At 58.5% G+C, this 14,722-nt stretch overlaps 1 protein-coding gene and 1 non-coding gene across 14 annotated transcripts in view; both read right to left on the bottom strand.

The window, feature by feature from the left end:
* Nucleotides 1-1,657: 1,657 nt before the first annotated feature.
* AP1B1 (adaptor related protein complex 1 subunit beta 1) overlaps nt 1,658-14,722 on the bottom strand; it is a 61,922-nt gene continuing 48,857 nt past the window's right edge. For 3 of the 13 annotated variants that reach the window (XM_074004083.1, XM_005567670.4, XM_074004085.1), the window contains 8 exons: nt 14,418-14,619; nt 12,743-12,886; nt 7,789-7,934; nt 5,547-5,676; nt 5,218-5,302; nt 4,397-4,483; nt 4,151-4,305; nt 1,658-2,688 (listed from right to left, as the gene is read on the bottom strand). In XM_074004083.1, coding sequence (XP_073860184.1) covers nt 2,614-2,688; nt 4,151-4,305; nt 4,397-4,483; nt 5,218-5,302; nt 5,547-5,676; nt 7,789-7,934; nt 12,743-12,886; nt 14,418-14,619 — 1,024 coding nt within the window. In that variant the 3' untranslated portion in view covers nt 1,658-2,613. Of the gene's footprint in view, nt 3,493-3,898; nt 4,306-4,396; nt 4,484-5,217; nt 5,303-5,546; nt 5,677-7,788; nt 7,935-12,742; nt 12,887-13,501; nt 13,523-14,417; nt 14,620-14,722 lie in introns of those variants that run through there. The other 10 variants (XM_005567668.4, XM_065522308.1, XM_074004082.1 and 7 more) reach the window with 7 other exon arrangements.
* LOC123567376 (small nucleolar RNA SNORD125) lies at nt 6,914-7,009 on the bottom strand. Its single transcript, XR_006690290.1, has one exon. It is a non-coding gene; the product is annotated as a small nucleolar RNA SNORD125 (small nucleolar RNA).

The following is a 14,722-nucleotide window of genomic DNA, read 5'->3' as shown; positions in this document are numbered from 1 at the left end:
ATGAGCAGGAGGGAGGCGGCCTGTGATGACCCTCAGAGGTGAGGGAGGGACAGGGAAGCTGAAGGGTACAGATTGGCTATGCCCTAAAGCACTCTTCCTAAAGGCCGGGCCCCAAAGGAGCATCCTGTGTGTCTGTTCTCCTGATGCAGTAGTGTGGGGTACTGGGAGCATGACGGCCCTGCCTGCCTCAGTTTCCCCGTGTGTAGACTAAGCCGCTGCAGTGTATGCTGGATTCCCTTATGCTGAGCACTGTGGGGTGAAAGAGGGCCCCAACTGGTGAGGCACCGCTCACGATCACCTGAGGCTTGAGCAGACTCATTCAAACACAGGTGTCTAGGGATGGTTCTCCTTTCTCGCCAGCTCTCCTCACCCAGGTGGCTTGTCCTGGGCCTCCAGTGAGGACAGCAATCCCACACTTGCCCTCTTCAGACCTTGCGATGGAGGGGTGGGGAGGTGAAGTGCTGAGCCCCCTGAATGGCTGAGCTGGCAGGCCATGGGTGTGGCGGCCCATGCAGCTGCTTCCCAGGCAGTGTTCCCAGGTGTTGAGCTCAGAGGAGGCAGGCGACACAGCAGGGTGACAGTCCCTCTCATTAAGGGTTCACCAACCTCTAGTTCCATGGCAGGGCAAGGACTCCAGCTGCATTTGGGCAGAGACTCTCAGGCGAGGCAAGAACCAGGGTTGTGCAGTCAAGGACCTTGGTTGGTTCTGGACTCTGTGGAGGGGCCACAGCTGGGCATGCAGCTCAAGCCCTTGACCCTGGGGTCCCCAGGGCAGCACAGTGACACCACAGAGGTCAAAGGTGGGGCAGTGGAGGGCCAGATGCTCCTGTGATGCCCTGTAAGAGGGCAGGCTGTCTCGCCCAGTTTCCGGCAGCCAGGAAGGCAGCGGTGTGTGTGAGGTGGGCAGCGTGTGGGGAGCTAAGTACAGACAGAATACGAGGGAGCGGCTGGGGCTCAAACAGGCTGAGGGGAACCTGGGCTGCTCCTCCCTCAGAAGCAGGCCGAGGCCCACCAGCCAGGAGGCAGCTCAGCTGACGAAGCCCTGCCTAGGGTCTGGCCACCCTTACCTGGGAGCTAGGCCAGTGCCAGGATTGGGGCCATACAAGGTGTCCTCAGTGGCGGCTGGCCTTGTCCACACGCCCACGCCCTCTCCCGCCACCGCCCCGATCAGGGGATTTCCCACGCCCCCCGGAGCCTCCCAGATGACAGGGAGCTGGGGAAAACCACAAGGGGAGCCCAGCCTTCTGGCCAGCATCACAAGGTGAGACAGCGTCAGCTCCGGGGGAGGTGGGATCAATGGCAGGAGAGGGGCCAGGGACAGCAGGCTGCAGCAGTCAATTTGCCAAGGATAGGATGGAGGGAAGGTGCTGTCCTCAGAGTGCTGCCGCACACACCACAGGCGCCTTTGACCCTGGGGTCCCTGCAGCCCGGGACTCCTGCCCAGAAGAGCCGTGGGCCTGACACACTGGCTGGGGACACACTTGATGTCATCATTTTTATTCACTTTCTCTTTCTGAAAACAAGAGTAAACATACAATATATATTTTCTGATGATATATATTAGATCTAGTTACTGTGGGGTCAGAAAACCATCCCCAACCACATGGAGGCAGCTTTCAATCCTGACATTTGGTGGAGGGGAAAAAAGTGTCCGTGATTGCCAAAAGCCGAATCTTTCTTTATTATTAAACAGCAGTAACAGGAAAACCTAATGCTCTGTCAGACACAACTGAAACCTGGGAGGCCAGGAGGAGGGCAGCAGACACTACAGAGAAACCCCAAAGAAACCCAAACAGGAGGCGCACCCGCTCGCCCAGCCTCATCCCTCGGCCTGGTCTCTGTTGCAGGAGGCCTGGGCTCAGAGGTGACACTGAGGAATGTATCACAGACCATCCTTGGGGCAGAAGTGGGGAGTGGGGGACGGTGCAGCTGCCAGTGGGGTGGGAGCCCAAGACAGGGGCTCTGGGAGCTTCTGCCTGGTCTTGACCATACGGGTCAGCACTCGGGAGGCTGTGGCCCAACTGGCACAGCTGCAGGGCACCAGCCAGGTGGCTGCAAGGGGGCAGTGCAGGCCCTGGGCTCCTCCAAACCCAGCTCTGCCCCTTTGCTGGCACCTACAGCTCCTTGAGCCCCAGACCTTAAGCAAGCAGCTCTCCTGGTACCAAAGGGACCCCTACCTGCACACCCAGGCCAGATCGGCAGGGTCCATCCCATGAGAGGTGGCAGTGGGGGGCCCCTTAACACCAACCCGAGATTCCAAGGAGCCAGGGGCTGCCGGGGCTGTGAGCCAGAGGGGCAAGCTCCATGCTCACCATTCAGGCACAGCTTCTGTGGCTGCTCTGGCTCTGTTTCCTTTGGTCCCTTCCTCACCTAACCCCACGTCACAGCCACAGGAGCAGGGGTGTCCCGGAGCACGGGAGTGCACTGCGCTCTCACCCCAGGAGGGGGTGGTACCCTACCCCAGGGATCGGGTGCTGCCATCAGGACCACAGAGCCCACGGGGTGGCCAGGAGCCCTGCCTGGTCCCTCCTGCGAGGAGGAAGATGTGCTGCCACCCCCAGGGGCCTCCTCGATGGGGCGGGCAGAAGGCTGGGGTGGGCGCTGGCCGGGGCCTCAGTTCTTGAGGATGGTCTCGTAGGCCTGGTACACGTGCTGAGACACCTCTGGCGCTCGACACTTCAGGGACAGCTGCAGGGGAGAGAGGGGTCGGGGAGAGAGCACTCATCCCTGGAGTTCATCTCAGGAAGGAAAGGGGTGGGGAAGAGAGCAGGAACCAATGGGATAGCGTGGCGTGCACACAGCCCGGCGGCAGCTGCGCCTGGCACAGATGTGAGGTAAAGTGGAGGGGGCGGCCATCGCAGCCAGCCGGGTGTGGACCAAATATACTTGCAGCCCACACACCTGCTGTCAGCCCAGTCCCCAGAGCCCTGCTGGCAAGCAGTGTGAGTCACGAGCCGGAGGCCCCCACCCTGAGGGCTGCCCAGCCCCCCAGAGTCCCTGGAGGTCTGGGGTCCTCAGGACTGAAGCCTGACAGAAAATCCTGAGGCGGTGTGGGAGGGCTAGGAGGGAGCCTGGAGGGGTGCTGGGCTCATTCCTGGTTTCCTACGTAGGAAGCAAGCACGGTAGAGACTTTGCCTCCACTTTGGGGCCTGAGATTGAGATCACAGGCAGAGGAGAGAGGAGCCCCCACCCACCCACTCTAAAGCACTGGTTCCACAGGGCACAGTTAGGAAGTGGGAACAATGGAGTTCCGCAGGTCAGCAGCAGCCCACGGGCCGTCCAGGTCCTAGGAAGGGCTCTGTGCACACTGTGAATGTGTGGAAGTGGGGTGTCAGCACCTCAATCAGGGCCACCTGGCTACAGCCTGCCAGGTGAGGTGAGGCCAAGAGATGAGTGCAGACAGGAGACATGGGGTGCATGGGGGCCAGGACAGGAGACAAGGCTGGGGAGGGTGGATGGAGAAAGAGAAAGCGATCTGCTAACCTCTAAGTCCTGCATCACGGGCACCAGCAGGGAAGGTGACATGCAGCAACCAAACACAGGGAGACTGAAGTTACCACCACCGAAGCCACGCCACAGCCCCCCCACCGACCAGCGCTGGCAGCAGGGCCCAGGAGGCACAGTGTCTGGAGGGCCATGCCTGCCAGAGACTCAGGGGTGCGGGGGAGAAGCAGAGCTTGGGGCTGTCCAGGGCCCTGGAACAGTGGCGCAGACCTCCAGGACAACTATGTGCCCCAGGGAAGCCATCCCCTGACAGGTCTACCTCAAAGGCTGGGAAGTTCGGGCTCCTAGGAACCAACGTCCTCCCAGCTGGGCATGCAGGCACTCACAGGACAGGGCTAGGGCCTATGCTTAGCAATGCCACTTCCCAGTCAGGGGTGCCAAACCAACTTCACCACCTCACAGGGCCCAATTTTACACAATCTTCTAGTCCAACTCACTGTTCTGAGACCCAACTGGTGTCTTATCTGGGTAACCTGACGGGGTGGATGTGGAAGCTTTCTAGAAAGGTCCTTTTCAGGGACCGAACTGATTCTGGTTCAAGCCAGGCTTGAAGGGATGCTTGGACCGCGTCCTCCACCAGAACCACCCCCTGGCATGGGACGAAGGGGAGGCTCCAAGGCCGCAGGGTGGGTGCCGGGGCTCTCACCGTGCAGCTGGGGTTGCCCGGCTGGATCCGCAGCTCCGCCAGCACCCAGATGCCGTTGGTCAGCTTCAGGGACTGGTAGAGCATGTCCTGGCCCTCCACGTTCCTCTTGGCGACAGTGAAGATGTTGCTGCTCTGCAACTTGCTGCTCACAGCCTCTGTGGGGTCACACATGGCAGTGGGAGGCCCCAGTCAGTGCGGGGCCTGGGTACAGGCGAGGGGCTGGGGTCATGTGCTCGGAGTCCTCACCTGCATTGAGGGGACAGTCTCTGATCTGGAACTGGGCCTCATTCTCATTGGGAATATCCTTCCACGTGGCCAGGAACATCTGCCGGTCTGCAGGGTGAGCAGGGGGGATGAGAGGGGGCCCCTCATAAACCTATGGGCTCTCTGTAGCTCAGCAGGAAATGGGTCTGGCCTTTATTGTGCCACCTGAAAGCTGACGACAGGCACTAGCTGCCGCACAGCCCTCCTGCTTCCCTGAGCACACCCTCTGCTCTGTGACGGAGGCCCCAGTGCCGCTTCCAAATGACCCTGGTTTCCTGCCTCCGGGCCTCAAATCTCCCCTCCCCACCCCCACACACCTTCCTCCTCCTCGGTGAGCAGCCTGCCTGTAAGTCACAGCCTCCCATGCAGGGCTTCTGTGGCAAGCAAGAGATGACATGGGCCAAGGGCTCCATGCAGCCAGGGGCCGGGTGCAGGCCATCTGTGTGCTGTGATCAACACCCTTCTTGGGGGTTCCAGCAAGGACACAGAGCGGGGGGTTACCAGGCGTGGGGCATGACCTGGGCTCTCTGTAGCCTGTGGGACAAGGCTGAGGAGCGAGCAGGAGAGCCTGGGAGTGGGGTGAGTTCCATGTGGCACAGCCCACCTGCCAGACCAGAACTGGCCACTAAGGCCTGGGGGTCCTGGGTATACCCCTCACTCCAGGCCTGCAAGGAGGCAGCGACTCCCCGACTCCATTTGCGGGCAAGGCAGTCCATCCGGGCCTTGGTAAAGGCACTACCTTGGCCAGGTTCCCAAGCCACAGCCCCATTTCAGGCACCCCAGAGGGCTCCCTCATGACTCACCCATCTTCCCATCCTCCACAAAGAGTATGTGCAGTGGGTACAAGGTGCTGAAGTAGAAGACATCAATATTGTTCTTCACAGCCACCTAGGCACAAGGGGGTCCCCAGTCAGTCTCTGGGGCTTGATGCTACCTCTGAGGCCCCAGGAAGGGCATCGCTGAGCAGATTCTCTCCCAGGGCCTTCCCTGGTAAACATACCCCTTTGTTCCCTGACTGGGCCTCCCCAACAGCTAACAGCATGACTCTGCAGACACAACCCACTGCTGACCCCAGTGGGGCCCAGCTGGTGGGTGGGTAAGGACTAGGGTGCCTGCCCTCCCCAGAACCCACCTGGAGGTTGTTCAGAGGCTCCATCTTCATGACCGAACCCACCGTGCTGAGAGGCAGGGAGATCTCCACTGTCTGGTTGGGGCTGAGTGGCGCGTGGACCTGGAGGGGGGCGGCGGGGGCCAGGCCAAAGCTGGGGAGAGAGAAGCCCCACAGGCATGGCAGGGGGAGCAGGTGCTGATGCGGGACAGGTGAGCTCCTCCGGCTCGGGAGCTGGGGCTGTGGTTGGCAGGGAGCCTCTCCCAGTACCAGCCTACTCATGCTCTGGACCCTGGACAGGATGGGCTCCTGGTCTCCCTCCCCCAGATGACCATGTGGACAGAAAGAAAGAGCCCCAGGCCAGCTGCTCTGCCCCAGCCTGGCTGCAGGCCTAAAGCCCAGCTCTGTTCTTTTCCTCTGGGCCAGGCACTGGTGGGCCCAGGTAAGCAGGCCTTGCCCTGTCCTGCCCTCAAGAAGCTCTGTCTAATGCCAGGGGCCTGGAGTATAAGCTGCTTCTACCTTGAAAACTCGGGGACTGCCCAAGTCTTTGCTGCCAATCCTCAACTCCCAGAAGGGATCTGACCATCCCAAGCAAGATGCTAGATTTTACTCTCTTGGCCAGAACTGGCCAGGACACACAGTGGCCAGAGAGAGAGTCAGAAAAGCCCTGCTTCTCTGCAAAGCAGCACAATGGCAAATCGGGAAGATCCTCATGGGTGTGAGCCACGCCAGCCGCAGGCTCTTGGAAGATAAGTCACAGGGCATGGGACTGGGGGAACAAACCGAGGGCTCAGTATACCCGGGCTACAGATTCGATATTACACGCGTTCCCAGCCTCATAAAAACAGGGCCAGGTACACCTCTTCCCATCCTCTAGATGAGGACACCGTCTCAGGGAGGAACAGGCTTGTGTCAGACCCCAGAGGGTGACCGGCACTGCTGAGAATCAGAGTTTGAGCTGTCTGACCCCAGCCTATGCTCTGCCCAAGAAGCCATCAGCCTGCCTGGGACACAGAGGGAGACCACTTGGGGAACCCCAGGCCCGCTTGGTGGCTCAGCACACCAGGATTTCCTGGGAGATCCACTACTGCCCGCTGTGTGAGCTGTCCAAGGAGCCCAGGTGTCATTACCTACTAAAAAGGGGTGATGGCAGTGACTTTGCTGGGCCATCAAGTACCTCAAGCGAGACAATCCTCCCAAAGCCAGTGGCACAGGGCCTGGTGCCCAGTTAGCATTCAGCATACAGTAAGTTTGCTAGAGGCAACCATTGGAACCACCTCTAGGAGTCTGGTGCGCTTCTGTGACTCCAGGGTCACATGAGGTAAGTGGCAGAGTCACCCCCAGTCCCGGTCTGCCCAAGGGTCAGGACCTACTGGCCTCCAGGCTTCCCTGGGGAAGCAGCCCCTTCAGTCAACTTCTTAGAGGCTCAGTTTGCTCATCATGAGCGTGCTCAGGAAGAAGAATCATCAGGAGGGGCTGCCAGGGGTCCCCAGGGAACCCTAGCTTCACCGGCCAGGTCCATGACGGTGCCAGACAGGCAACCTTCCCACTGACACCCAGTGTAGGGGACCCGGTGGGGAGGGGCCTGGAGCAGCTACCGCTCCCAAAGGCCCCATCTGATACTTTAATCCTCTGCCACAATGGGGAGGCTGGCAGACAGGCCCACTCCCCACCAGCCTTCTAAGAGCTGGTCCCTAAGACAGGCCCCTCCTATGTGGGGTGTTTGCCAGAGGTGGGCTCCTCAGCTGGAGCAGGGGGTTGCTGTCTGTAAAACACTCCTTTGGACAGTGGAGGCAAAAATAAGGGGGGCCAGGTGTGGTATCGTGCACCTGTAGTCCCAGTGACCCAGGAGGCTGAGGCAGGAGGATCGCTTGAGCCCAAGGGTTCAAGACCAGCCTGGGCAACATGGTGAAACCCCATCTCTACTAAAAATACAAAAAATTAGCCAGGCATGGTGGCAAGCACCTGTAATCCCAGCTACTCGGGAGGCTGAGCCTGGGAGGTGGAGGCCGCAGTGAGCCGAGACGGCACCACTGCACTCCAGCCTGTGTGACAGAGCGAGACTATCTCCAAAAGAAAAGAAACAAACAAAACCCAGTGCTTCAGGGAGTTTTGGCCCGAGGGGTGGTGGGGAACATCCTCCAGAAAAGGGCCACTGCCCTCCCCCGTGCGGCCCGACCGCTGCCCACAGTCCCCAGAACAGATTCCAAGTTGGATTCTCTCACAAGCCTCCCCTTGAGAGCTGAGTTGGCCTCAGGGAGCTCACCTGTTGCGGTTGAACTGGATGGCAAAGTCGGTCATGACCTGCAACGCCTTGTTGGTCAGCTGCAGGTCCATGGAGATGGAGCCCACCTGGCGGGTGAAGGTGCCCGAGATCTCCAGCCCCTTGGCCTTCATGGCTGGGAGCCAGACCTGCAGGGAAAAGGGTGCAGCGGGTGGGTGCCTCTTCCCCCAGCCCAAACTCAACAGCCCACCTGACGGTGCTTTTTCTCTCTGTCCTGCAGGGGCCTCCCAGATCCAGCACCCCAACCTTTACTGCTAGGGGATGACCAGATACGTATTGGGAACAGAACAATCCCATGTCCCACCTAGGGTCATGGCCACGATGTGGCTGCCTCTTGGAGCAGCTCGGGCTGGGGAGGTGCTTCGGCTCCAGGGCTGATGTTGAGTCCTCAGAGGGCAATGGAGGGATCACTTGGGAAGTAGGGCTAAGGGATGCCATGAGCTAAGGACAGAGCTCAGTGCCCAATGGCATCCTGGGCCTCGGCCAGAGCCTGGGCCTTCCTGGCCGTCACCGCCTGTCCTCCCTTGCAGGAGGCAGGGCTGGCCTTCAGCTGCAGCAACTGGTCTGACCAAGGACAGTACCTAAGAGGACCCCTTGCCTGGCAGGCCTTCCAACGCTTGGCTGCCCTTGTCATTCGAGTCTCAGCTCAAGAACCACCTCCTCCTGGAACCCTGCCCCCAGGCTCCCTCGCCCCAGTGATGTTATGGCAGATAAATATGACCTTGTGTCTGTCTCCCCTGTACTCAGAGAGCTTGCTGAGGGAAAGGCTCTGTTTTTCTGTCTTTACCACCTTTGGCTCAGAGCCTGGTGTGAAACCAGCGTTCGGGGAGTGTTTGCTGAGCAAACAGCATGAGTTAGAGCCCTGCCATGGAAGACATCCGCCAGTGGCATCCTGTGGACTCACAAACGCCTCTCAGGCGGTTACGCTCCCACGGACAGCTCACAGGCCCCTTGAGGTCAAAAGGCTTAGACCCCACTGATAGCTTCTGCAAGTGCACTCAGTGCCAACAAACGTCCCACTGTCTCTCAGGTTGCCAGTGCCAGAAACCACAGAAACATCACGCACAGCGCCCCCGCCCCACCCTAACCCCCTCGCGGCAGTCACGCAACCCAAGTCCTGTGGAGGCCACCTCCTACATCTTCCTCCAGGGCCTCCATTTCTCTTCATCTCCAGAGGTGCCACCAGCATCTAAGCTGCCACCAGATTTCCCCAGGTGAGACAGCAGCTGCCAGGTGGCGCCCCATTTCCACCCTCTCCCCCTTTCCACAGCAGCTGACGTTATCTTGTGACATGCAGATCTGATCATGGCACCCTAAGAAACCCCTTCCAATCCTGCAGTGGCGTCCTCGGGCCTTGGCCTCCACAGCCTGGTGCCCATCTGCTCCCCAGGCTTGCCCCTGCCCCTGGGACCTCACACCAGCTGTTCCCTCTGCTTTGAAAGCGCCTCCCCACCCCAATCCTGCTCGGTTAACCCTGAGCACCCTTTGTGCCCCCTGGACAGATCTGTGAGGACAGAAAGTACCCTGCTTTGGTTCTCAGCTGTGCCACGGTGGCTGAGAGTACACAGAGGCCAGCTGGACCTGACGGGGGCATGGCTCCCTCATGGATGACTACCCCGGGGCCCCTGTCAGGCCTCCTTTCCCCTGGCCCTCTCTCAGTCGCCCATGGCTGGGGATGGGGATCGCACTGCTCTTGGTCACTGTGGGTTCATGGTGTCTCACACAGGTCCTAACAGAATAATCTTCAGTCTTTACTGGATGAACCAATGAACTGTCACCACCAGCTGAGCCAAATGGTGAGGAACTCAAAAGTTCTTATACACAGACAGCCTCATTCCCTTAGACCAGCAGGGTTGGCCAAAGTCTTTTTTTTTTTTTTGAGACAGAGTCTCACTCTGTCACCCAGGCTGGAGTGCAGTGGTACCATCTTGGCTCACTGTAAGCTCCGCCTGCCGGGTTCACGAGATTCTCCTGCCTCAGCCTCCCCAGTACCTGGGACTACAGGCACCTGCCATCACGCCCGGCTAATTTTTGCATTTTTAGTAGAGATGGGGTTTCACCGTGTTAGCCAGGATGGTCTCGATCTCCTGACCTCGTGATCCGCCCACCTCAGCCTCCTAAAGTGCTGGGATTACAGGCATGAGCCACCGCGCCTGACCTGGCCAATGTCTTTAACCCCCTAGGCAGGGTGTGGAAATGCGTGAGGAATGAACAATTCCAGGTGGCCACAGCACTGTTAGGAAGATGTGGATACCTACCAACTGATTCTGAAGGGAGAGGGAACCCACACCCTAGAACTCTCCCATGACTGAGGCAGTGGGGAAAGTCCTGCCCGGGGCAGAAAAACTCCTCCTCCAGGTAGCCTGGCCTGATGACTCCTGACTAGGAGATCCCCTCCCCTCTCCTTTCCAGCACTCTCTGCTGGATACACTCATCTGACCCTTCAGGAAGACAAAGCAGGGATAACACTGGTAAGACAAACACATGGCTGGGCACCGTGGCTCACACCTGTAATCCCAGCACTTTGGGAGGCCGAGGCAGGTGGATCACCTGAGGTCAGGAGTTCAAGACCAGCCTGGCCAACAGGGTGAAACCTCGTCTCTACTAAAAATACAAAAACTTAGCCAGGCATGGTGGCGGGCACCTGTAATCCCAGTTACTCGGGAGGCTGAGGCAGGAGAATCACTTGAACCCCGGAGGCAGAGGTTGCAGTGAGCTGAGATTGCACCATTGCACTCCTGCCTGGGTGACAAGAGCAAAACTCTGTCTTGAAAAAATATAAATAAATAAATAAATATATATATATATATATGATGAACTCACAAGCCTAGTGCCAGCTCCAGGCTTTCTTTTCCTGGCAGCTCTGCAGTGCCTGGCAAAGGCTGGCACGCACAGGGTTACAGGAGTCTTTGCTGTTCTCTGTCCCTTAGTCCTGCTTTGTGTGCCTGTGATATTGGGCTTCTGGCCTCATGCCTTGGTGCAGCCAATCCAGGTAGTAAGTCAACCGCACATGCTGTACGCTATGCCACGATCCTACGTTCCCTTGGCCCTGCTGGTCCTGACACCCCACGCATGAAGGCAGGGGCACAGGTTGTTCTCACACTCTGTGGGGCCACCATCATGTAGGGGTCTGGAGCAGAGGCTTTAGTGTCACTTGCTTTCACTTCCAGACTCTGTCACCAGCTATGTGACCTTAGGCAAAAGCACTTGGATTTCCCAACCACGAAATAGGAGGAAGAGCCACAAAGGGCTGCTGGGAGGAGGACGTGCTGGCGGTGGCTGTGGAATGCTGTGCCATCCCTGCAAGGAAGTGTGTGGCTACTAGTGTCAGAGCTGCTATCTGCTGTGGACCTCTCAGTGCCCAGACCCTGCCAGGGCCTCCAGTCACCACCACTGCAGGTGCAGCTGGCATATGGTGGGGAAAGCCAGCTCAGGGGGTAGGGAGGTGGGGGCTCATGGCTCCCTAGTCATGACAGAGCTGTCACTGCCCCGACCCCCAACTGTATCCTGTTTTGGGGCGGAGACCTCAGAAGAGAGAGGGGGGCTCTGGCAAACACAACTTCTGATCTGAGTGTGGTGAAGGGATCAGGCCAGGTTGGTCCCCTCTGGCAACTTCCTTGACACTGACAACATGGCCCACCCTGAGCTCTCCTCAGTGCCAGCCCGCATGTTCTCACACCCTGAACTCAGCTCTCCTTCCCTCAGCCCCGCTCCTCCCTGCCAGGGAGCTCTCAAGTCTGGCCACTGCTTCCACCCACAAGAGCCCTCATGGTCCAGCTGCCGCAGCACTCCTCCTCCCTGCTGCAGAATCCCCTGGGGCCGGTGCTTCTGCCCCACCCCTTCCCTGCACACGCAGCCATCTTTCTCAAGTGCAAATCAGACTGGTTCATACCTTTGCTTAAACCTTTCCAAAGCCTCCGGCTGTGCCAGGATCAACAAGAAACGCTCAGCCTGGCCCACCAGCCTCGCCAGCTTCTTCCTTTGCTGATCCCTAGTCTAGCCAGGAGTCTTGGGGGTGTGCCCTAGGTGGCACAGTGGGCATCTTCAGGTGGCATAACATAGTGGGCTGGAGTCAGGGATGCTGGACGTCCTACCATGGGGACAACCACCCCACAACAAGCAACTGTCCTGCATCCTTCCAGTATTTGCTGCATGGTTTCAACATATCCTGAGACTTCCAGGAACACAATTCTCAGGAAAATCAAGGGAAGACTGTTGTTTATCTTACTCCGAACCTTAGTGGGAGTCAGCGACCACTTCAGAAACAAATGGCACCACTGGCCAAACCACTCATGGGGTCCAGGCTACAAACACCCAGACTGTGGTTGCCACAGTCACAGTGACTTTGCCCTGCAGCAAACACCTGGCAACTTCATATCTTCCGGGGTGAGTGGGCAGGCATGCCCAGACGCTTATAACATTGATACATACACTTGTATTCTCTTCCTTTTATGTCTCCTCCATGCAGTGAAAGCATCTGAGTATTTTTGGAATGCTGTGTGTAGGTAGGTTACACAGCCCACCAATTGCATTTAAGGAGAGGAACAGTGACAATGTAAAATGTCGATGATGACTAAGGGGTGCTGGGTCTGATGGCACTGAGAACTACTGCTCCCACCTGACAGGCCTCTGCTGATTCCCTGACAGAGGCCAGGGTCTCCCTTCCCTCCAGGCCTTACCACAGGCTGTTCCCTTGGTCTGGAGCCCCTACCCGCTTCTGTTCAGCTAATGAGGTCCTGTGACTCCTCCGGAAAGCCTGCCTAGGCATCCACCAAGCCTGACTTAGCTCCTTTTCCTCGGTGCCCCCGTGGCCCCCAGCTTCCCTCATCAGCGCTGGCCTGAGCCAATTCCACAGCCGAGGCCATTTAAAGGAGCCCACATGCCAATCTCTATAACTTCTCTCTGCTCCTGCCAAGAGAGAAGACAAGTGACTTACTGCTTTGGGGGCTACATATGATCCTGACAGGGTGCCCACGCCACTGGTTAGGTCAAAGAGGTCACTCAGGCCACTGCCGATGGGTGCTCCAAGACTGGCTGGTACTGCTGCTGTTGGAGGTGCCACGAAATTGGTGCCCCCAATCTGGAAAGGGAGGGAAAGAGTCAGAGGCAGGCATCAAGAGGCAAGGACATCAAGGGCTGGGAATGAGTAGAGCCACCTGGCTCTTTAGAATACACTGGGGGTGGGGGGGCAGGACAGCCTCCATATCAACTCGAAATTACAGAAACAAGACAGAGAGAGGTGGGTGGAGTAGAGAGGCTGAGCCCTCCCGTGCCCTGTAAGCCTTGAGCCTTAGAAGTAACCTCTGGGAAAGGGCTGGGGACACTCCCAAATTGACACTCAGCCCATGGATAAAAGGAGGTCCCAAGACACACGGCTGGGTGGAGACCTGCTATGCAGACGGGTGCTCTCCCTCCAGGACATTAGAGAGGGGTTGTGGGACTGAGGGCTGGCAATCCCTGGGATGACAAGGTGACGCGTCATGGGGTGGTGAGGACTGGGCAAGAATCCATGGCTATGGGGCCTAGTGGTAGCCGAATGCCAGCTGGTCAAGACAGAGACTGCCAGGACGCGGGACCAAGGCAGGGGCTCAGCCGGCGGGGGCTGCTTTGACATCACCCGCCCCTTGGGATGCTGGGCCAGCGCTTTCGGGAGGAGCAAGGATGAAGGCTGGGTGACGCAAGGGTTGAACCATACCCCTTCAGGCTCATCCCCCATCTCCAAGCAGAAGCAGGCAGGTGAAGAGAACAGGCAGCCACATGCAGAGAGAAAAAGCCAGGAAGGAAGACAGAGGAACAAGAGAGAGAAGGGAAAGAGGGAGGAGATTAGTTAACAGTAGCTCCATCCGAGAGGAGAGTGGTGTGAGGCTGTGTTGGGGCCTATGAGAGGCCCAGACCCCGTCTCTATGAAAGGCACTACCCCACACATTTACCCCAGCACCCGTTCTGCACCACAGCCCTTCCTGCCTCACCCTAGCAGCGCTAATTGCCAGTCTCCTGCCCCCATGCTGCCACCGTGCGGACCTGAGTCGAGCACAGTCAAATGAAGAGGCTCAGCCACCCCCAGCACCTGGCCCTGCCAGTTGCCTGAGGAAGCCCCAGGGAGATACCCACGTTAGTCTCACCACTCCCCTCCCTACTGTCTTCCCATTCCCCTCTCTCCCCGGCCTCCCATGCCCTCTCAAATAGGCCTGGCTGGGCTTCTGTTCCCAGCTGGGGCAGCATGAAGCTAAGTGGACACAAGTCTGATTCCTCAAAGCTAGGAACACCCTAGCCTAACAGGGCAAAGGTGACTATGATGCCAGGATCAGGGCAAGGGCTAGGATGGGCCTCCCTGCCCAGGATCTCCTGGGACTCGAAGGTCCAACAAGGGAGTGGAATCCTGTCTGCCACTCAGGGGCTGTGCGACCTTGGAGGGAAGGCTGCCTGGCCTCTCTAAACCTTGGTTTTCTCATCATAAGTAGGGAGCTACACAATCACCTCCGAGGGTAAATGGTAAGAGCTCAATATAATGTACCTGAGGCACTCAGCTGGTGCCTGGCATGGAGGGGCGTTCAGTGACTGCTCCTCTGAGGATCATTATCAACATCATCCAGAGGACACCCATGACATACCAGGCTGTCAAGGCCACCGCCAAGAAGGTCCACAGCTCCCATCTGCACTGAGGAGGTGGTCAGGGGTGGGCCGCTCACTGGGGGGCCGAGGTCCAGGTTGAGGAGGTCACCCAGCAGGTCGCCCTGGGCGGGGATGACATCTGGCTGCTCCCCAGGAGGTGCTCCGGCAGGGGCTGTCTCAGGGCTCTCTGCGCTCTCACTCCTGCCGGGACACAGAAGAGAGAGAAGGTCAGTAGGGCGGAGGCATCAGGATGTCTCAGGAAGGTCAAAGAGACCCCAGCCTCCAGGCGCCTCCCTCAGGACAG

This window comes from Macaca fascicularis, chromosome 10 (genome assembly GCF_037993035.2).
Source record: "Macaca fascicularis isolate 582-1 chromosome 10, T2T-MFA8v1.1".
Lineage (NCBI taxonomy): Eukaryota > Metazoa > Chordata > Mammalia > Primates > Cercopithecidae > Macaca > Macaca fascicularis.
Note: the sequence above shows the minus strand (reverse complement) of the source record. Positions and strands in the feature narration are given on the sequence as shown.